This window comes from Cyprinodon tularosa, unplaced genomic scaffold (genome assembly GCF_016077235.1).
Source record: "Cyprinodon tularosa strain WSP-4 unplaced genomic scaffold, ASM1607723v1 ctg79, whole genome shotgun sequence".
Taxonomy (NCBI): Eukaryota; Metazoa; Chordata; class Actinopteri; order Cyprinodontiformes; family Cyprinodontidae; genus Cyprinodon; species Cyprinodon tularosa.
In genome coordinates this window covers 460,952-483,042 of record NW_024039551.1, presented here as the reverse complement: position 1 = coordinate 483,042, position 22,091 = coordinate 460,952, and the positions used below count along the sequence as shown (strand labels likewise).

Here is a 22,091-nt window from a genome sequence, read left to right as displayed (position 1 = left end):
ATACTGGGCAAATAAAAATTGTTTCTGGGCAAATTAAATGTGAAAGTCACTTGCCCTTTGGGCAAGTGGTAAAAATCCTTAACGTCAACCCCTGAATCTTGTAAAAGTTTGGGGTCAATGAACATAATGTTGTATAATATGCAAATAATATATGCATATATATTAAAACAAATAAAAAACCAATAGACCAATAGTAACGAACAAGAATATTTACATATTCAAATGAACAGATAAAAGTAGAAACCTTTTTTTTAAACATTGTTCCCTGTCTTAAAAAGCCATTCGAAGATGCATGAGTTGGGGTTGCAAATTATCAATAACTCTAAAGTAGGTTTAACTTATCAATCAACTGATTATTAGATTATGAGCATCTATTTTTTTTAAACGTACATTCTCTTTCATATCAAGAAGATCTTTCCATCATCATCTGTCATTAATAGAGGGGTATATCGCTCTAACATACTGTCAGACTATTTACCTTAGTATAAAATGAAGTCGACTCTATCTGATATCAATTGCTCTTTTGTCAGGGTAATCTTTCAATCCGTGGCGGGAGAGATTTTGTTCTGCTCTATTTATTTCATAAAGGGCTCTATATAGTAGATGCATTGTTAAATATATTTGTTAATAACTCAATAATTAAATGTCCCTAGTGTAAGGTTTGGTTAGAATCATTGATTATTTTATCATAATGTTTAATAAATATTATTAACTAGAAAAAGCTGTTTCGGAGAAACGGCAAGTGGTAATGCTTTTGCTGAATGAAAAAAGCTGAAATTACCTGAAGAACATATGAAAATGTGATAGGAAGTCATCAGAAACTTCAAACTGCAGAAAACAATTGAATCATCTGAAAATTTTGCAGGGTAGAATCATTTGGCAGTAAAATGGCAGAAACAAACTCATCTAAAAAGCTGCACAGCCAAACCATACATGATATCAAAAAATGTCTTGAATGTGGGCGCTAGAAGGCTCTTAATATAATGTCTCCCAAGTTTCTAGAAAAATGTATAAAGACATTTTGAAGGGGGGCCACCTACTGCCCAGAAACATGTCAGGCGTGTTATGAATTAGCAGCAAACAGAAAAGCTTAATTCCTGTCCAGAAAGAGAGCAGAATGAAGCCAAAGTTCACAGCATAGGCTGAAAAGTATTAAATTAGCTAAAATTGGAAAAGAAATGACAAAGAAAAACTTGAACCGTATCTGGTTGAAGAAAAAATTAGTAACTTAAGGATGGGAAGTAAAATGTTGAGGAAGATGGTATTGAATAAGTATCAAAATTTTGAAATCATATTTGGAAATGTCAAGACTTGGCAAAACAATTTGAAATGATTTAAAATGTGTCGGTTGATCAGCATAAAGAAAACAGTGTCATCCTTAGAGGATTGAAAATCTACAAACCTATGTGCAAGACCGACCATGACAAGCAGAGGAAGGACAGAGAGAGAAGCTTATAGAAAGAGAGCTAATTCCACTTAAGGTGCTGAATTTATCAAAAAAAAAACTAACCTGCATGTTACGAGCCGCTGTGTGGATGAAAGCACCGTTGGCAGGCTTAGGCTGCATGTTACGAGGTTAGCAGATGCTTTATTATAGTGTAAATTTTAGAACCTGATTAAGAAAAATGCACTGAGGTGTGTGGTCAACAGGCCTTGGTAGTGTAATTTGAAGAAATTGGTTGAGTTTGGGTCTTATTTCGAAAGTCTATCATGGATGTGTGTCAAGGGAAGGGTCATGTCCAGCAGTGACATATAATCCATTTCTACATATAAAATCACTTGTTTTCCATGTCATTGGGTGAGTAGATGCTTTATTAGAGCGTAAATGGGAGACTTTTATTGTGAAATTCGCTCTGGAGTATGTTTTGAAAAGGTCCCTGGAGTCTAATAGAACCAAGCTGGTAGAGTTTGGGTCATAATGCTGAGCCATTTGCATCAATTAATACACGAGTATAATATAGAGGCTTTTATTGTGTAGGGTCACTGCAGTCTTATTTTGAAAGTCTAGCGGGGTTGTGTGTTGAGAAAAAGGTCAGACCCAGCAGTGATACTTGATGACTTTCCAATCGTTAAATCACTCTTTTCTCCTGTTATTAGGGCAGTAGATGAGTGGCAATGGGAGGCTTTTATTTTTAAATTTGCTGTGGGGTGTGTTTTGAAAACCCCCCTAGAGTCTAATTTTTAAAAAGTGGCTGAGTTTGGGTCATAATGTTGAGCCATATGCTGGGAAAAAAATATAGAGTTTAATGTAGGGGCTTTTATTTTGTAGGGTCCCCAGAGTCTTATTTTGAAAGTCTATCAGGGTTGTGTGTGAAGGGAAGGGTCATGGCCAGTAGTCATATTGTATCCATTTCCAAATGTCTCCCTCCATTAGATTAAAATGTGCTGTTTAAAGTGGCAGAGGTAAAATCCCTTTGAAGCCCGGTTACCTTGACAATGCTTAACGAGCCTGTCAGTGAAAGAGAGAAACGCGCAGCAGTATCGTTCCGTTCCTCTCAGGCTTTTTTTGAATGGGAAAATGAGCTCCGAACAAACGAGTGCTGAAGAAGTAAATGGTATCTAAAAAATTATTTCAGTCCAAGCGACAGCTATCCTTTGTCTCCGATTGGGGTAACTTTCATGGCTGTAGCTGATTCACATCCTTAATGGGAAGGAGAAATATAAAGGTTTGTCACACCTGCTGGTCTCATTAAATAACATGCAGCTCAATGGTAGAGCAGAGCTCTCAAAAGCAAAACTTCCCCTCCGAACAAACGAGCGGTGAGCCAATACCGTAAAAGGTATTCAAAAAATTCTTTCACTGTTGGCGTCAGCCATCCTTCGGCTTCGACTGTGCCAACTTTAATGTTTCTACTAAAAACAATTTGGCCACAGTGACGATGTAAAAATGTGTTTTTTCTTAGTATGAGGATTTTTCTCAGAATCCGCGTTTTCCTATGCCCAAACAAGTCAGCTAAACCATAAATGATATTGAAAAAAATCCTTCAATGTGAGTGCTAGAAGCGTCTGGAGATGGTGTATACCAAGTTTCATGTTAGTACATCAAATGGTTAAGAAATGGGAGCGATACGAAAATATGTATCGTTTTGGATTTTGTCTGTGATTTTTGGAAAGTCTCTCATTGGATCTCTATTGGGGAAGTGTGGACTTCTTCTTGGTCTGGGCCACACTGCAGGAAAACCGTAAATCCCACACAAATGAGGGTTACATTTCCTGAATCCTGACAAAAATCCCTACGTTTTGACGTACAATTTATTTCAGTTGAGTGAAAAATGAGGGAGTGAGAACAATTTGTTCGGAAAAAAACAGAACAGCTCAAAAGCTAGAGCACGCACTCTAGCAGCTGAAGAATTCCGTCCATAGACTTCCATTATAAATCTGAAAATCTTTCAATTTTCTTTTAAAGTTTGAAGCTTCACTGAAGCAAAACTGTAAAAGTTAGCAAAAAGCCGAGTTAAACAGTAATAGCAGAAAGATACGGAAACATTTTAAAAGTTGAATGGTGTTTCTTGCTGAAAGTATGCTGAAGTAGTTAAAGGTCAAAGATGATGAAATTTTAGCTGAATTTTGCTGAAATCTAAGAATTCTACATGCATTTCAATGGGACAAAAAACACAGAAAAAGCTGAATATCGTGAAAACTACAAAAAATATCTTTACCAAAAGACAAAGCATAATTCTCATGAACAAGCTGAACATTTTGATACCAAAATTGTTGAAATCGGTTGAAAACTGCGGGATTAGTTAGAGTCAGAAAAATAAAAATAAAAATAAAAAGTGAAATGCATTATGGGTGTGGTGTGCTTATGCATTCCCACTTATTGTTTAAGTAGCCACACCCATAAGTGGGAATGCTTATGCACTTATGGGTGTGGCTACATCAAAGCCACACCCATAAGTGGGCGTACATCAAAGAAAAAAGCCTATGTCACTGTTTAGAACCTTTGGTGATGTCATCAGATAAGTTCTATACATTACAGTCAGAATTCTTGAGCTTCATTGCTTCCTGCACCACTGACCACTTCAGACGTAGAGAGCTTTTCCAGTTAACAGTTCAAACTTGTTCAGATTAACAAAAACTTTAAAACCGTTTTTTCTGTAAAAATGCCACATGAAAGGCAACATTACTATACTGGTGGGAGAAGATATAACCCATATAGAATGGAAGAACATCAGCAAAGCTGTTTTGACGACAGGCAGCGATTGAATCATTTCCAGGTGGAAAACCAAAGACTCACCGTTCTTCTGGAAATGGAGAAAGCTAAATGGATTGAGGAGAGCCAAAAGGTAGCCACCCTTGAGGAAGAGCTTGAAAAAACAAAATCCGAGTTAAAGAGGCAGAAAACTCTCAAAGAGATGTTTATTAACAAGGGCAAAGAAACCAAGAGAGAACTGATGAGGATTGAAAAGTTTACCGATCCAGAAACCCTCAGCCCTGCGACCATCGCTTCCATGGTGAACAATGACATGAAATATAAGAAGAAAAAGTTGCTGCAAATAGACTTTGAGCAACTAAAGGTTGCTTACATTGTTGAGAAAGAAGCATTTGCCTTAACTCTCCAAGCAGAAAAAGAGAAGAATACTGCCCTCCAACAAGAACTGGACAAAATCAAGACTTGTTATGAGGTGCTTTGCTCTAAATACGAAACTGAAAATGCTGGAGAAAAGCTGCAGTTGGATTTACAGATGCGTTATGAACAAAACATCCAGCCAGATCAAAAGGTCATCGAGAAACTGACATCTGAGAATGCAGTCCTGCAAAACCAGATGGAGCAAATGAAGGTTTCATACCAAGAACTATATTTGAGATATGAAACAGATGTTTCTGTACTGAAGCAGAAAGCAGAAACATGTCAGCATGAGATGATCTGTCAGAATGAAGCTTACAAGAAAAAATCTCAAACGGACCTCGAGCTAATCACTCGCCTTATCAATGAGAACGGAAACCATCAGAACATGGCTCAAAACTTTGGATTCCTGCATCAGCAATCCACAGAGACGGTGAAAAATCTACAAAGTGAACTGGAGAGGGTTACGGTTTTGTACCAGGAACTAAAAGCGAGGTATGAAACAGACATTAATGCTCTAAAACAGCAAAAAGACGCATTTGAGCGGGAGCTTGATAAAGAGATAAAAGCTCATTCTCGAAATAGGAGGAACAACCGCCAGGTTATCAGTGAACTTGGGGCTGAGAAGGACAGACTCCAACAGCAACTCACTACCCTTCAACAGCTGTACTATCGGTGTCAAAATAGTCACAAAGCAGAACGGGAGAATCTGAAAGCTGAGCTCCAGGGCATAGATGAACCATGGTGTCCAAAACGAAAAAGGCCCAGACGTGAAAACACAAAATGGGAAGAAGACTCCATCCCCGTTAAACCTATTTCAGACCCTGTTCCCATGGATCTTGACGCCCCGTTAAAGGAAACCCTTCCAGAGGCCATTGAACTTACAGATGCATCCTCCATTGAGTCAGATGAGTCTGAAGACGAGCTGCTGGGGGAGGGAAATATTCCTGATACTGGATCCCTGAAAAATACTGATTTCTCTGTTGAGACCCTGTCAGAGCAAATGGAAAGTCCAGATCCACAACCAACAAAAGCAGGATGCTCCAAAAAAGAGCCATCAGTTTGGAAAAAGATACGGCGAAACCTGCGTTTCAAGAAACATAGGAAAAGCTAAACCTAGCAGATAGAAGAAACTGAAGGGGAAAAATAGCCTAGAAACATGTTTCCAGGCTGGAACTGAACCATTTAAAGATTCAGATTTTAGATAAAAACATGGGCAGCATGTTGATGCAGTGATTAGCACTGCAACTTCACAGAAAAGAGGCCTCAGTATAATTTGCTGGCCACCTCTTTCTGTGGGGAGCTTGTATGTTCTCCCCATGCTTGCGTGGGTTTACTCCGGGTGCTCCGGTTTCCCCCACACAGTCCAAAAAAATATGAGTTAGGTTATTTGGCAAATTGTCTTTAGGAATTGTCATTATCTTGGCGCTGATGATTGTTGGCTTGATTGTTCATTCCATTCACCTGCTTAATTCTGCCCTGTTTGTTATCTGTGTCATCTGCTTCAGGCTCTTTTTTAACCTACCTGCTCTGAGTCATCAGTGCCAGATTATTGTTGAGCCTTACGTGAGAGTTCTCTATCCTGCCTGTTTGTTTTCTGTCTGCCTCATCTTTGGACCTCTAAGCCTTCTGGTTCCTGTTCTGATCTGTTTGCCTGACTTGTATTCGGACTCTGGATGTTGGAATCTGCCTGTTAACCTAACCTGAAATTGAGTCCTGTCATCGACCTGAATGTCCCTTCGGAAAGTCTTCGAACCTCTCGTAGTTCTGGATCCTGATCACATCCTCTACACCAGCTTTGACTTCACCCTCTGAATTATCCTGCCTTTTTTCATCTGCTTGGATCTGATCTCCTGCCAGTTCAGTAACCTTCAAGGCTTCAGCGTCTCGAACACTGTGCGGGAACCGCCTCACCTCGTCAGCCGACCAGCTGCAATCATCCTTGTTCTCTGGGCACGGACTGAATGTGTGGTTTTTTATATTAACTTGTTTTAAACTTTTTACAAAGAAATCTATGACTCTAAAAAAGAATGCAAAAAATATTAAAAAGAGGAAAAATGTTCCCCCAAAGGAACCAGGAAGACAAAATTTAAACATGGTAAATGGTAAATGGCATGTACTTACATAGAGCCTTTATTCAAGTCAGGAGACTTGACCAACGCGCTTTACACTACATTCATTCACCCATTCACACACACACTCACACACTGATGGTGGCAAGCTACATTGTAGCCACAGCTGCCCTGGGGCTCACCCTCTGACCACCATCAGTAGACAATGCAGGTGAAATGTCTTGCCCAAGGACACAACGACACTGAAAGTCTGAGTCGGGGCTTGAACCGTCAATCCTTCGATTTCAGGGCAAACTCCTACATCCAATGCCACTGTCCCCCCAAACATGATCAGAACCTTAAAAACAACAAAAAACAACAATTAAAAATAATATGTTTTTCTTATCTAAAGGGAAAATAAATCAAAATCCAAAAAAAAAGAAAAAGGAGACAAAAATATTTTTGTTTGTGTGCATATGAGTGCACATAGGTGTATCTATTTCAAGCGTCTCCTGCAGTAGTGTTTAGATTCTGCTTTGTGCTCGCAACTCTATGTATACATCTACAGCAGCTGGCTTGTCCAACTATGTGGGCTTGAAAAGAGAAAGAGGAGCCCATTGTTCAATTCTCCTCCTGCTAGTATGTAGCCTTTCCACCATAAAGACCTTTGCATTGCTCCTCATGGCCACACACAAAAACTGTCCCAGGCCAAACTGCAGAGGATCTCGGAGCAACATTGGGCCCCAGAGACACGGTGCAAAGTCTTTGCATCCGTCCACCACTGTTCGAACTATGGGTACTAAAGTGCCCAACATATTACTCCATAAAAGTAACTAGTAATTTTTGCAAGTTACTTCTCTCAAAGAGTTGAAGTATACCATTTCCCGCTGGTCAAAACCCCCGTTTAAACCCACAATTATCGGCTTTTAATGGCAACGGGAATGACTGCCTACACAGGCACGACTCAGCACGCGACCCATGTTAAAATTACCTTCAAATGGCTCGGCTGAATCTGCATACAGTAGGAACACCATTGTCGACCCACTAATTTACATGATAGCCCTGGGTGCAATATAACAAGTCACAACATTGCACCAGTGGTGTCTGATATTACAGCGGGGTTTCTGCAGGTCATTATAAGTCATTAAATAGATTTTCTGAAAATCAAGGCCATAAATGGCATTAAAAAGCATTAATTTCAAAGTCCGGAGGAATTGAAAAGTACAAACACTTGATGGAACAAAAACATTGTTATTCACAATTTATGTTGACTACAAAAACAACATTTTGTCTACATTTCCCCCCCGGTGCAATGCATGCTGGGTAGATGACCGGTTAAGTGGACGGAGCTAACGCTTCAGGGCCGAAACTTGCATCAAGTTTTATTTCTTAATGTCAGTCAATGAAGAATAATTTTTAAAATGGATAAAAACAAAATAGCGGTGGCGGCAGGCCAATAGAGGGCGCTAGGGCAACGCCCCGCAACCAATGACCCTGATTAAGAGATTTTTCTATTTTTTTTAATACAAAATATTTCAAAATATATGTATATATATATATATATATATATGTGTACACTAACCGGCCACTTTATTAGGTACACCTGTCCAACTGCTCGTTAACTCTTAATTTCTAAGCAGCCAATCACATGGCGGCAACTCAGTGCATTTAGGCATGTAGACATGGTCAAGACAATCTCCTGCAGTTCAAACCGAGCATCAGTATGGGGAAGAAAGGTGATTTGAGTGACTTTGAACGTGGCATGATTGTTGGTGCCAGAAGGGCTGGTCTGAGTATTTCAGAAACTGCTGATCTACTGGGATTTTCACGCACAACCATCTCTAGGGTTTACAGAGAATGGTCCGAAAAAGAAAAACATCCAGTGAGCGGCAGTTCTGTGGGCAGAAATGCCTTGTTGATGCCAGAGGTCAGAGGAGAATGGCCAGACTGGTTCGAGCTGATAGAAGGCCAACAGTGACTCAAATAACCACCCGTTACAACCAAGGTGGGCAGAAGAGCATCTCTGAACGCACAGTACGTGGAACTTTAAGGCAGATGGGCTACAGCAGCAGAAGACCACACCGGGTGCCACTCCTTTCAGCTAAGAACAGGAAACTGAGGCTACAATTTGCACAAGCCTGTTCAGGATTCTCCTGAACAAGCTGAACATTTTGATACCAAAATTGTTGAAATCGGTTGAAAACTGCGGGACTAGTTAGTCAGAAAAATAAAAAGAGAAAAACAATAAGTGGGAATGCATAAGCATTCCTAAAGCCCCCCACTCCATGAACGACCGACAGTTAGCTAACGACCTGAACAACTTCTACTGTCGTTTCGACAGAGGGACAGTCATGCATCCACCCCCCACACCACCACCCAACAGATCACCTCCACCTCCTCCTCCTCAGTGACAACTCTTTCCATAAAAGAGAGAGATGTAAACAAAATCTTGAAAAAAACAGAACCCCCGGAAAGCTGCTGGACCAGATTCTGTCACTCCATCCACTTTGAAGCTCTGTGCTGACCAGCTGTCTCCAGTGTTCACAGACATTTTTAACACCTCACTGGCGACATGTCACGTGCCAGCCTGCTTTAAATCCTCCACCATCATCCCTGTCCCCAAGAAGCCAAGGACCACAGGACTTAATGACTTCAGACCCATCGCCCTGACCTCTGTGGTCATGAAGTCCTTTGAGCGTCTTGTGCTGTCACACCTGAAAGAAATCACGGACCCCCTCCTGGACCCCTTTCAGAACCAACAGGTCTGTAGATGACGCTGTCAACCTGGCCCTTCACCACATTCTCCAGCACCTGGACTCCGCAGTATCCTACGCCAGCATCCTGTTTGTTGACTTCAGCTCGGCCTTCAACACAATCATCCCAGCTCTGCTCCAGGAGAAGCTCTCCCAGCTGAATGTGCCTGACTCCACCTGCAGGTGGATCACAGACTTCCTGTCGGACAGGAAGCAGCACATAAAGCTGGGAACACAGTTCTCTGACTCACAGCTCATCAGCACTGGTTCCCCCCAGGGCTGTGTTCTTTCTCCTCTGCTCTTCTCCCTGTACACCAACAGCTGCACCTCCAGTCATCAGTCTGTCAAGCTCCTGAAGTTCGCTGACGACACCACTCTCATCGGACTGATCTCCGATGGTGACGAGTCCGCCTACAGGTGGGAGGCTGACCATCTGGTGACCTGGTGCAGGGAGAACAACCTGGAGCTCAACACTCTAAAAACAGTGGAGTTGGTTGTGGACTTCAGAAAGAGCACAGCCCCAGCTACCCCCATCATCCTCTGTGACTCCACCATTGACACTGTGGAGTCTTTCCGCTTCCTGGGAACTATCGTCTCCCAGGACCTAAAGTGGGAGCTGAACATCGACTCCCTCACCAAGAAAGCCCAGCAGAGGATGTACTTCCTGCGGCAGCTGGAGAAATTCAACCTGCCCAGGACAATGATGGTGCAGTTCTACTCCTCCATCATTGAGTCCATCCTCACTTCCTCCATCACCATCTGGTACGCTGGTGCCACCCCTAAGGACAAGAGCAGACTGCAGCGTGTCATCCGGTCTGCAGAGAAGGTGATTGGCTGCAACCTCCCATCTCTCCAGGAGCTGCACGCCTCCAGGACTCTGAGGCGTACAGGGAAGATTGTGGCTGATCCCTCGCACCCCAGTCACAAACTATTTCAGTCACTACCCTCTGGCAGGAGGCTGCGGTCCATCAGGACCAGAACCTCCCGTCACAAAAACAGTTTTTTCCCATCTGCTATCGGCCTTATCAACAAGGCCAAGACCCGCCCGTGACACTGGACAATGTTTCTCTCCCCCATTCAGGATTTCTGCGTTACATTAACGCACAGTCTACTGTTTCTATATAGCTTCTGTATATATATATATATATATATATATTTATATATATTCTTTGCTATTTTGTTTTGTTTTGTTTTTTGTCTGCACCAACAACACCAAGTCAAATTCCTTGTAAGGGCAAACCTACTTGGCAATAAACTTGATTCTGATTCTGATTCTGATTGACTAAACAATTAAATTGCACACCATTGTGACTTTGTCCCCCAAAGCTGATGGGGCTCCTAAACAAGTCAGATACTGAGACTGAGCGGTGCTGCTGTTTAAACCCCTTCACTGCATCACCAAACTCATTCAGATGACAAAAATCCCCCCTAGAGGGCTTCATAAAGAGTGAAGCTCCAGCTAATTCACCTTAAGGTCGGAGCTTTCAGAGCTCAAACTCAGACTACAGCACTGCAGCCTTTGATCTAGAATAAGTCCTTTTCCCTTTTTTTTTATCAGGTAAATTAACTGATCTAACAATGAAATCATTTTCTTTTCCTAAAATGATTGGATACAATTCACTGAAAATAGGATAATAGGGTTGTTGTTTTTCTTTTAACGTAAATCATCTTATTCTGTTGGTGACTTTTCTGACTGACCTTCTCAAATCAGAGGGAAATACGCTCATTTCATGGAAACCCAACTCACTTATAGTTATTGTTTTGCATTAAGAGCCTCAATCAGCACATAGATGACCCAGTTCATTGCAGGGTATAAGAGTTTATTTAGAGGCTTTTGTAATTAGAAGCTCATGAGCAGCTCTGCTGGAACTACAGAGGGTCTGGACCAAAGCAGACAGGTTCTGTTGATAGTTACTCCGCCATGTGTGGATTATGCATAGCAAAAATGTTGTTTTTCTTTAAATAAGCGGGTTCTATTTTCTTTGTATTGAGGAGACAAGTAAGAAGATTCTTCTACGGAATATGATTAACCTTTAGAATAATAAAAAAAACACAACTCGGTTATTTAAGTATGTAATATCTAATTATGTTATTTTAAGGAAATGAAACCCAGATTTTATTAAAACAAACTCTGGTTTTAAGACATGTTTACTCATTTGTAGATCAGCTTTTTTGCAGTGCAGAACGCAGCTTAACAGCGGCACCAAAAGGACCCGTGTTCTGACAGCAGCTGACTGGAAGAAATGTTCTGTATGCTTAGATGTTCTGGAGTCAGGTGGGATCGTCCGTCTGAGGCTGGAAAAACAACATGGGGGAGGAGCTTCTGAAGTAAAACTGAAGGTGTTTTTGGTTGAGCATCATGAAGTTACAAAGTCTTTACTTCTTTGGTCCATTTGCACAGAGCCAGAATTTTTCTTTGTTTCTGTAACTTAATTGGTGCTGCTTTGTGTTTGAGGCTGTAGCCTTTAAAAAGTCCTTCATCTGATGCCAGTTGTATTTTATGAGTTCTTATTGACAGTCTGGTTTAATTTATCAGAAAAAACTTGATCAGCAGGCAGAGCTCTGTGTGAAGAAACTTGAGAACCAAATTTAACTCCAAACGTTGATCTCAGATGTTCTGAAGCTCCTTTTGATTTATGATCCAGTCTTTATGTCCCAGCAGAGTCCAGATGAAGCTCCTCTACAGGAGCTGTTCCCAATGAGGGGTGGGCGGGAGATGGGTTTCACAAGATTACATTTAAATTGATAGATAAAATGATTCAATTTCATTTAAAAAAATCAACTTATTTAAAAAACGTTTGTTTAGGGGTTGTTTTTGCTTTTGGCCACAAGCTGAAATGTTTGGGAGACCCTGATTTAATTCATGATTGAACATTATTATCGTATTAATTATTATTACATAAAATTTTAAAACCGACAAAGAATAAAATTTTATGTTAATTATATTGATATTAATATATTTAATTATCTTTCCATTTCTAAATAAATGTAATAATTTAATGTATTTTTTCAGGGAAATTCTCAGTCTGTTTAAATTTTGTGGAAATGCTGAGGAAGCTCAGCTCTAGAGGTCTGGTTCTGGCTGCGTGGATGAAGTGTTGGTGCTCCTCTTCCTCCTCCTGGCTCCGGCCCAGGCCGACGGTGATTGTGTTTGGGTTCAGGTTAATGAGTAGATTTGCTGCACTGCAGCGCACTGTCCCCCCCACTCCCCCACCCCCCATGCTGATGTGGAGCAGCTGAGCACCACAGCACCTCCACTCTGCTGCAGAGCCATAAATCACCCACAGTTGGGCCGGGGCAGAACTGAGCAGCGACCGCTGGGGATGGACGAGGAGCACAGCGCCGTGTTCACCTTCACCGAGCAGCCAATGCTCACCGCCTCACCTCCACCGCTGCCAGCAGTACCAACACCCCTCCCACATCAGCCCCTCCCAGCTGCTCCCTCTAATTGCCTTTATTAGCGTCTCTATGGGAGCAGCATCCAGGAGCAATTTGCTCATTATGTGCAGGATTAGCAGCGGCCCCGGGGCCGGCATGGAGCACAGAGGGAGGCCTGGCTGCACCCTGCCTTTAACTGGACCCCTGCCTCCCTGCTGGCTCTGACGACAGCCGCCTGAGTGGAGAGCTTTGACACGGTTGGACCTTTTGTGCTCTGACCCTAAAAACAGAACGCCAGACACAGAATTAAACAGAATGAATTCCAGTTTGGTTTCAATTGAATATTTGTTTTCAAACACAAAATATCCCTTTATTTCTGACTGAAATAACATCTATTGAGAAATGCTTTAGGGAAATGTAAGGAATGGTGATCTATAAAAGCAGCTGCACTAATAAAAGATTTTAATTCAGATGTGAATGTTGAGATTATGCACCGCTAATGCCTCCTTTAATTGAAGCTCCTTTGGTTGATACAAACGTTCAGCCTGCAGAGTTTAAGATCTCTGACCGTCCTTCCTTTCCTCGTTTTAGCAGGTCTAACCTGTTATAACTCTCCAGGACGAGGGAAACAAATGTGTAAAAACAAGACTTCACTGCAAATTTAAAAGTTCCTGCAAACTAAAAGTTTAAGCGAGCAGATATGGGCCATAAAGTGGGTTCAAATGGAAAAAAAAAAAAGAAAATAATAGAAAAGAAGGAAATATTAGGCTTAGATGACATGAGGCTTAGAACGATGACTTACAGTTTTGGTACCTGATCAATACTGGTAACGCAAATAAGCTGACGGTAAGGATGGGGTAGTGACATTGCATTCAGTTTTGAAAAATAGAAATGTATTTAAAGTAACATCAGTGTTCTATGACTGTTTTTGGTTTTGAAAAAATATCTGCTATGATTTGAGGAAAAAACACCTAAAAAGTCAGAAGCTTTAAAGGGATCCACAACTAGTTGAACATGTTTGCCTAAAGATGTTGTAATTTTCCTATTTACATAAAAAAGTGTGACGCGTAAAATCTCAAATAACTTTGAAAATGATCAAGTCCTGATTATATTTCCCTGCTTGCTACTACATTACTTAGCGCTAACACCATTAGCAGATGCTAACATGAAAACAGAATCAAATCCGGAGATAATGATCTGTTTAAAGTAACAGTAAAGCATCTTTTAATCATTTGAACTCATCGTTCTGATGAGGTTTTGATCTTGATCCTAACCGCTAACAGCCTCAGTTTGAAACAGCTGTTCATAGTAGCATAGCTCTCCATCTAAGTTAGCATGTCCTCGCTGCAGCTTCTTCCACCAACCGTCCTCTCTTCCTCCATTTGGTCTTTCTCATCTCCATCACCTCTTGTGATTTCTACATTCTCCTGTTCAAACGGAAAAGGTTTACTCATTAATGTTTTGCCCGAGCTGTCATTTCCCTGCTGCCCTCTGAGAAGAGAAGTCGCAGGATTTGACGCAGGACCAGCGGGTTCTGCAACAGCTTTTTCCCGCTGCCATAAGACTGTTGAACTGTTGAAAACTCTAATCAAGTCACAATTGAAGACTCTGCATCACACTGTAAACATCATATTTGCATATTGCTATATGCCGAATTTACAAATCCCTTTAAATACAATTCAGCTCGGTGTTCAGCCTTCCACATCAATGCCTTTAGACCATGTCTCTCCTACACTGTTTACATGTTGATCACTGCTGCACTTTATAAATGGAAATGTTAATTTCACTCCTAAGCTGCTCATTTCCTGTTGAAAAGCTGTATGCATTTAAATTTCATTTTTGTGTACACTGTGTATACAAAATAACAATGAAGTTTGTCCAAGTCGAACAATGCATTGCAGTGTAAACAACATGGCGATGTCCATTGGACAATCTGTGATTTTAATTTATTAAAACTAATCAGCTTGTTTTCATAATACTCAAGTAGCCTAATCATGGATCATTTTAGGATGTATCTAAAATATTTTGAACATTGATCAGTATCAACAATACTGACCCTGTATTTACCTGGTATCGGATTAATAACAGAATGGGGAGATGTTTGAGGCTCTGTCTGAGCAGCTAGCGTTAGCGTCTTGGTTCCAGCTCACATCCTTGATTCCTACTTTCTGAACTGACCCAAAGCTGGGATTATTATTTACATCTGCTGCTTATTGTTCGCAGCTGGAAAGAGGCTCAAGCTTGATTGTTCAATACACTGTAATTAACCAATAATGTTTGTGCTGAGTTTGTTTGGATCTGATCCAAGGCTGTTTTGGTACCAGGCCTGTAGAATCAGTTCATTCTATGAACAGACTGAACAAAAGCCTTACAGGTGCTGGTCATAAAATTAGAATATCATGAAAAAGTAGATTGATTTCAGTAATTCCATTTAAAAAGTGAAACTTGTATATTATATTCATACATTACATACAAACTCATATATTTCAGATGTTTATTTTGTTTAATTTTGATGATTACAAATGACAACAAATGAAAATCTCAAATTCATCATATCAGAAAATTAGAATATTACTGAAGACCAATAAAAACAAAGGATTTATAGAAATGTTGGCCAACTGAAAAGTATGAACATGAAAAGTATGAGCATGTACAGCACTCAGTATTTAGTTGGGCCTCCTTTGGCCTGTATTACTGCAGCAATGCGGCGTGGCATGGAGTCGATCAGTCTGTGGCACTGCTCAGGTGTTATGATAGCCCAGGTTGCTCTAATAGTGGCTTTTAGCTCTACTGAATTGTTGGGTCTGGTGTATTGCATCTTCTTCTTTACAATACCCCATAGATTTTCTATGGGGTTAAGGTCAGGAGAGTTTGCTGGCCAATTAAGAACAGGGATACCATGGTCCTTCAACCAGGTACTGGTAGCTTTGGCACTGTGTGCAGGTGCCAAGTCCTGTTGGAAAATGAAATCTGCATCTCCAAAAAGTTGGTCAGCTGCAGGAAGCATGAAGTGCTCTAAAACTTCCTGGTAAGTGGCTGCGTTGACCCTGGACCTCAGAAAACACAATGGACCAACACCAGCAGATGACATGGCACCCCAAACCATCACTGACTGTGGAAACTTTACACTGGACTTCAAGCAACGTGGATGAAGTGCCTCTCTTCTTTTCCTCCAGACTCTGGGACCTTGATTTCCAAAGGAAATGCAAAATTTACTTTCATCAGAGAACATGACTTTGGACCACTCACCAGCAGTCCAGTCCTGTTTCTCTTTAGCCCAGGCAAGACGCTTCTGACGCTGTCTGTGGTTCAAGAGTGGCTTGACACAAGGAATGCGACAGCAGAAACCCATGTCTTTCATACGTCTGTGTGTGGTGGTTCTTGAAGCACTCACTCCAGCTGCAGTCCACTCTTTGTGAATCTCCCCCACATTTTTGAATGGGTTTTGTTTCACAATCCTCTCCAGGGTGCGGTTATCTCTCTTGCTTGTACACTTTTTTCGACCACATCTTTTCCTTCCCTTCGCCTCTCTATTAATGTGCTTGGACACTGAGCTCTGTGAACAGCCAGCCTCTTTAGCGATGACCTTTTGTGTCTTGCCCTCCTTGTGCAAGGTGTCGATGGTCGTCTTTTGGACAACTGTCAAGTCAGCAGTCTTCCCCATGATTGTGTAGCCTATAGAACTAGACTGAAAGACCATTTAAAGGCTTTTGCAGGTGGTTTGAGTTAATTAGCTGATTAGAGTGTGGCACCAGGGGCCATCAATTTTGAACCTTTTCACAATATTCTAATTTTCTGATATGATGAATTTGAGATTTTCATTTGTTGTCATTTGTAATCATCAAAATTAAACAAAATAAACATCTGAAATATATGAGTTTGTATGTAATGTATGAATATAATATACAAGTTTCACTTTTTAAATGGAATTACTGAAATCAATCTACTTTTTCATTATATTCTAATTTTATGACCAGCACCTGTACTGTTATGATCAATTACAGGTCGCTTCAAGCCTCATGTTCTACTCTTGGAGCTTCAGGAGAGAATCCAGCTGCTGCTGCTGCTGACCAGGAGCCCAGGTAAGGAACCATTTTTGGATCTTGCTTTTCTTCTTAGATGTCTTTCCTGATTTAAACACATGAATTCCCATTAATGTAAACATCTTAGTTCGTCGTTTAGGGCTAACCTTCTAAATATAGGCTCACGTGGGCTGGACGCTTCAGCCAAACAATATATCGCAATATATTTATTTATTTCAGTTGATTTAATATAATTTCAATTTTAATATAAATCAAATATACAATAAAAATAAAACACTTTAAACTACATAAATAAACCAGGAACGTCAGTGAGAGATGCTCTAAATCTAAACTGGAATCAATATGGAAACATCTTAAATGGCGTGTCATCGTTTTAGTATAAAATTATATTGATATACATTTTTTATCCACCTCTAGGCTTATATGTTTGCAAACAGCAAAAGTATTGACACCCCCTGCAGTTTCCTTCTAGTTTAAGATCATTACATTTTAAGCTTCTTAACCCAATTTAGAGAAAGACTTTGAGTAGGACATTTTCTTTTGTTCTGATCCATTTAGAGCTGAACCTGCTGTGGTTCTGGGTCAGGCTGATCTGGGAGAGAGAAAGTTTTTATTCATTTTTAGTAATTATTATGTTTCTTCCATCTGGAATTTAAACGGTTTCAATAAATCCTAAAAATCCCAAATATGTCCAAAGATCCTGGAGACGACTTTTCTGAACCAAAGCCGGTGTTCAATTAGTCCCTCTGTCCCTTCGGTTGTCTCTCAGGGTGTCTCTCTGTCTCTTAGGTTGTGTTTCTGTCCCTCAGGGTGTCAAACAGGGTGTCTCTCTCTGTCCCCCAGGGTTTCCCCTTAGGGTGTCTCTCTGTCCCTTAGGGTGTCTCTCTGTCCCTTAGGGTGTCTCTCTGTCCCTTAGGGTGTCACTCAGACTTAGTTTTTTCCATCCAGATTTTTCTTGGTCTTTTTGTATTTTCTGGCAGTTGAGGACATGTCTCCTCTCCTGTCCTCTCACAAACATCAAGGACAGAGCTCGTCTCTGAATAAAATCCTGTCCACTCCGTGGTTCTGCTATGGACCAAGCAAACGGTTCCATTAAGTCCATTTTCATGTAAATAGTCGTCCTGTCTGCTCGCATCCATCTCTGACCACAAACCATTTTTTTATTTATTTTTTTATTCTGCTTTGCTTTTCCTCCTGCTTGTTTTTCTTCCTCGGTGGAAAGAATATGAAATATTTAGCAGAGCTTCCTGAGCTGCAGCCTGGATTCAACATAATAATTCTGCAGCCATTTTCAGGGGAAGAAACATAAATTCTTCTTCTGGAGACCAATGAAGTTTCTGGTGTTGGTGATTTAAAATTCATCGGCGTGACGTAAAGTTCAAACAGCATCCGGAGAAACAAACCATTGATGGTTATGGATGGAGTGGAGACTCTAGATGTGTTTGTGTGGTATCAGGCTGTACCAGGAAGTACCAGGGAGAATCAGGCAGTACCAGACAGTACCAGGCTGTACCAGATGTTGCAGCATGCTCCAAGTCGGGCCAAATTCCTTCTGTCAAAGGCCACTTTTAGGTCTTCAGGCCCGGTAGTGAGTGAATGAACAGGTCTAACCCAGCACCGACCCTGTTAAACCCACTGACTGCCTTCATCTTTCAGCGCCACCTACAGGAAGGCCAAGGCGGTGTACCCGTGTGAGGCCGAGCACGAGTCCGAGCTCTCCTTCCTTGTCGGAGCGATATTCAGTAACGGTGAGTGGTACCGGCCTAGAACCAGCTCTGGGATTGTGGGTTTGGAGGAGGGGAACCAGTCTCATCCGTATTCTTGGTTTTCAGGCCTCAGACCTTTTAAACTGATATTTTCATTTATTAATAAACACTTGGTAAACCATCTAATCGGGTCCATTTAGCACACCGTCCACATGTTGGTTCGACTGGTTCAGATCTAACTGGAAAGTTCTGAACGATTCAGGGCAATGGGGGAGGGTTGGCCTAGTGGTTAGAGCAGAGAGATGGTGCCATGAGAAGGTTGCAAGTACCCGGTCCATCTCCACAGCCTTCTCTCTGGGTTCCTGAACAAGACCTTTAACCCCACACTGCTCCCTGGGCTCTGCACAATGGCAGCCCCCTGCTCCCCAAGGGAATGGGTTAAATGCAGAGTTAAATTTCTCCAATGTGAATTGAATAAAGTTAAATTATTATTACAGAATATTTGTTCCTTTGAGGTACGGATAAATCTATCTATTCATCTTTAAAAAAAAGAACATTTATGTATGTTTTCTTCTCTTTAATTAGTTCTAATGTTGGATCTAAGCAGTAAAATATTATTTATTATCTTCGTTTCAAAGAATCTTGTTTGATTTAATGTTTTGATAATTAAGCAAAACGATGTTTCCAGAAATCTTTAGAAAAATGTCATAATAATAATAATAATAATAAACTACCTTTTAAAAACAAATTTCCCTGTTAAACAGAAAGGAAAGAAATGTTTTAGACGTTATCAGTCAGTAATAAACATAAAAAAACAGAGGAAATCCTAAAGCCCATGTCTGGCATAAACACTTTAAGGATTATCTGGATCCTAAATCAGTGGTTCTGACCCAAAAGCTCAGAAGGCTCATTAGTCAACAGATGATCATTTGTTTTAAATAATGAATAAAACAGGAAACCAAAGCAGGTTTTTAAAAGCAAAGCTGGAGTGTTTTTTACAGTTTTGTTCAAACAGGCGGATGAAGTCCAGGTTAAATCTTTTCCCTGCAGACATTGCTGTGACCTCTGACCTCTTACTGGCTTTAAGCTTGGGCCCCCTTAACCCAGGTTAGATAGCGACAACTCATATCGCCTCCCTGTTCCAAAGAACCTAAAGTAAAACATTCAAACGTTCAGCAACTTTTACATAAATTGGTATATTGAACATAATGACTTTATCAAACATAATTTCTATAATATGTAAATATTTTTTTTTTTTTTTAACTGAACCTTTCATTAATTCCTGTCCTCCTGCCCCCTCCTCCCACAGTGACTCCATCAAGGGAGCCCGGCTGGCTGGAGGGGGAGCTGTACGGAAGAAGGGGCCTGATCCCTGAGAACTACGTGGAGATGCTGTAGGGGCTGGAGGACGCATTTATGGACACTTTGTTTTTCTCACGCTCACCACGGATGAACAGCAGAGCCTCTGTCAGACGTTCCTACAGAACCAGAGTCTGATCGACCCGTTTAAGCTGATGGGTAGATCTGGTTTTACTTGGTTATGTGGTAAAGTTTTCACTCTTTAAACGTATAGGTTTTTGTTCTTCCAAAGTTCTGCTCTAGTCTCTTGGTCGCAGCAGAGACGCGGCGTCTGCCTGAGCTCTCCCTCCTCTGCCCCGTTATACATGGTATCCATGAGCTCAACGTCAACAGGGGACCCTCAAAAACTCCTCTTCTTCAGCTGTCTGCCTTCATCACTTATAGATTGGAAACACCTGATTGCCTTGTTCACATGATCTGAGTGGTGTACATCTTTATACAGCCTACGGAGGACCAGTCCTGCCATCGTTGTTTTTGTCAATACTTTCTCTGGTACATTTTCTTTGAGTTTTATAAAAAAGGAACTTTTAAGATAAGATACATCATTATTATTATAATTCAGAGCGTAAATGGATAAATATTTTAAAAATGTAACTGGGTCACTAAAAGATAAAAACGAGAGAGATAATTGCATGTAATTGAGCTATTAGGTAGAAATAAACATTGAATTAACAAACTAAATATGTATATATTATATATTTTTGTATTTATGCTTCACTCTTGAAATTTATATTTGCACCTAAATTCTGATTTACCATTATAATGAAATATGGAGAAACATATGTATTTTTCTAATGTTTTTTTTTTATATATATATTTAAAAAAAAGTCCAATCCAAATTCGGAGAAATTAATATCAGAGTATTTTTAAGAAGTATTGATAAACTATTTAAAGATGGTAAATCAAGCTTGGGGTTCTTAAAGTATATTTGATAATTAGTTTATTAGTTGGGTAAATAGATAAATGTTTTAGAAATAGTGAAATATGAAAAAAGAAATTGAGGGGAGAGGCATGTTTTAAGTATATTTGTGGTAATTTATTCATAAATAAAAGGATCAAATAAACATAAGAAAAACTTGAAAAAAAATTGAAGTCAATTTTCTTTCTAATTGATCCTTTCTAAAATAAATACCTCTGTTTGTTATGCTTAATGGCTTTTTGCCCGAACAATTATTTTTATGAGTTATTTTTTTTACGTGTTTGTTACCGTGGCAGGTCTGGTCCTCCGTAGTTTCTGTCTGTCTCCGTTTGGGGTCGGGTGGGGCTCCTCCCATCTAGAACCGCTTTTCTCCGTCCCAACCATCAGGAAAACAGCCATTGAAATTCCGGCACTACGATTAAATGAAATCGGCACATTTATGCATGAGATTGAATTTCCAGCCCACTTTGTTCCGTTTTTGCTTTCAGGACACAGAAACTCGCTGAATCCCCCCCAGTTTCCTGACGCTTGTTCTTTTTAAACACTATCGCCATTCAGGGTCGTCAGACCGAGCAGAACCAAGTGTGTCTCTGTTTCTTAACGTTGCTCCAGTTCAGGGCAGAAAAAAAAGACGATACACTCCAAACAAAGATGAGTTTTAAAGTACCTCACAATGCTTGACGATTAAAACTGTTGCTGTTAGAGATTTTCAAGTTACAACAAGGTTCTGTGTTGGACTGGTTTTGTCCTGCATTGATGGACGTGGCCTTTAATCTCCCAGTTCTCTTGCTGGTTTCTCTGGGCTTTGCTTCAGCACACACTGGTTGCTGTAGTTTAAGATGATTCTTTGGGGTCTTTTTCTTTTTAAACTTTGGTGCCTGCAGTCAATCGATGTTAAAATAAATAAAGATGTCTTTTTTTTTTTTTTTTTTTTTTTCTTGTTTGCTGTACAATCATTTTTACTTTTAGGTCTGTTTTATTTCTATCTATTAAAAATAATTCTACAGAAACTCCTTTGTGTTTTTGTTTTGTTTTATTTTGCTCTGAAGCTAAAAAATCCCAGCCTATCGTGGTTTATTGATCAGTTCATACATCATATATATATGTTCACTTTTAGCAAACAATTTCTGACAATATGACAAGCTGTTGTTTAAAAATGTGTTTTTGATTTAATTGTAGAAAACGATGTCACTTTTAAACCTTTAAATTCCTGAATCTGTTTTAATGTGTTTAGAAGTGAAATGCATGATGTAGGTAAAATGAAGGATCACGTCGGTCTGTGCCGACTCCTCCACCGCCGAGATCCACAGATGAA

The 22,091-nt window shown here is 40.3% G+C and overlaps 1 protein-coding gene across 1 annotated transcript in view; it reads left to right on the top strand.

Moving 5' to 3' along the window:
• Positions 1–21,390, top strand: part of arhgap10 (Rho GTPase activating protein 10) — a 92,173-nt gene extending 70,783 nt beyond the window's left edge. The window contains exons 20-22 of the mRNA XM_038271080.1: positions 16,754–16,831; positions 18,449–18,540; positions 19,808–21,390. Of these exons, the coding sequence (XP_038127008.1) occupies positions 16,754–16,831; positions 18,449–18,540; positions 19,808–19,896 (259 nt within the window). The 3' untranslated portion in view covers positions 19,897–21,390. The remainder of the gene's footprint in view (positions 1–16,753; positions 16,832–18,448; positions 18,541–19,807) is intronic.
• The last annotated feature ends 701 nt before the right edge of the window (positions 21,391–22,091 follow it).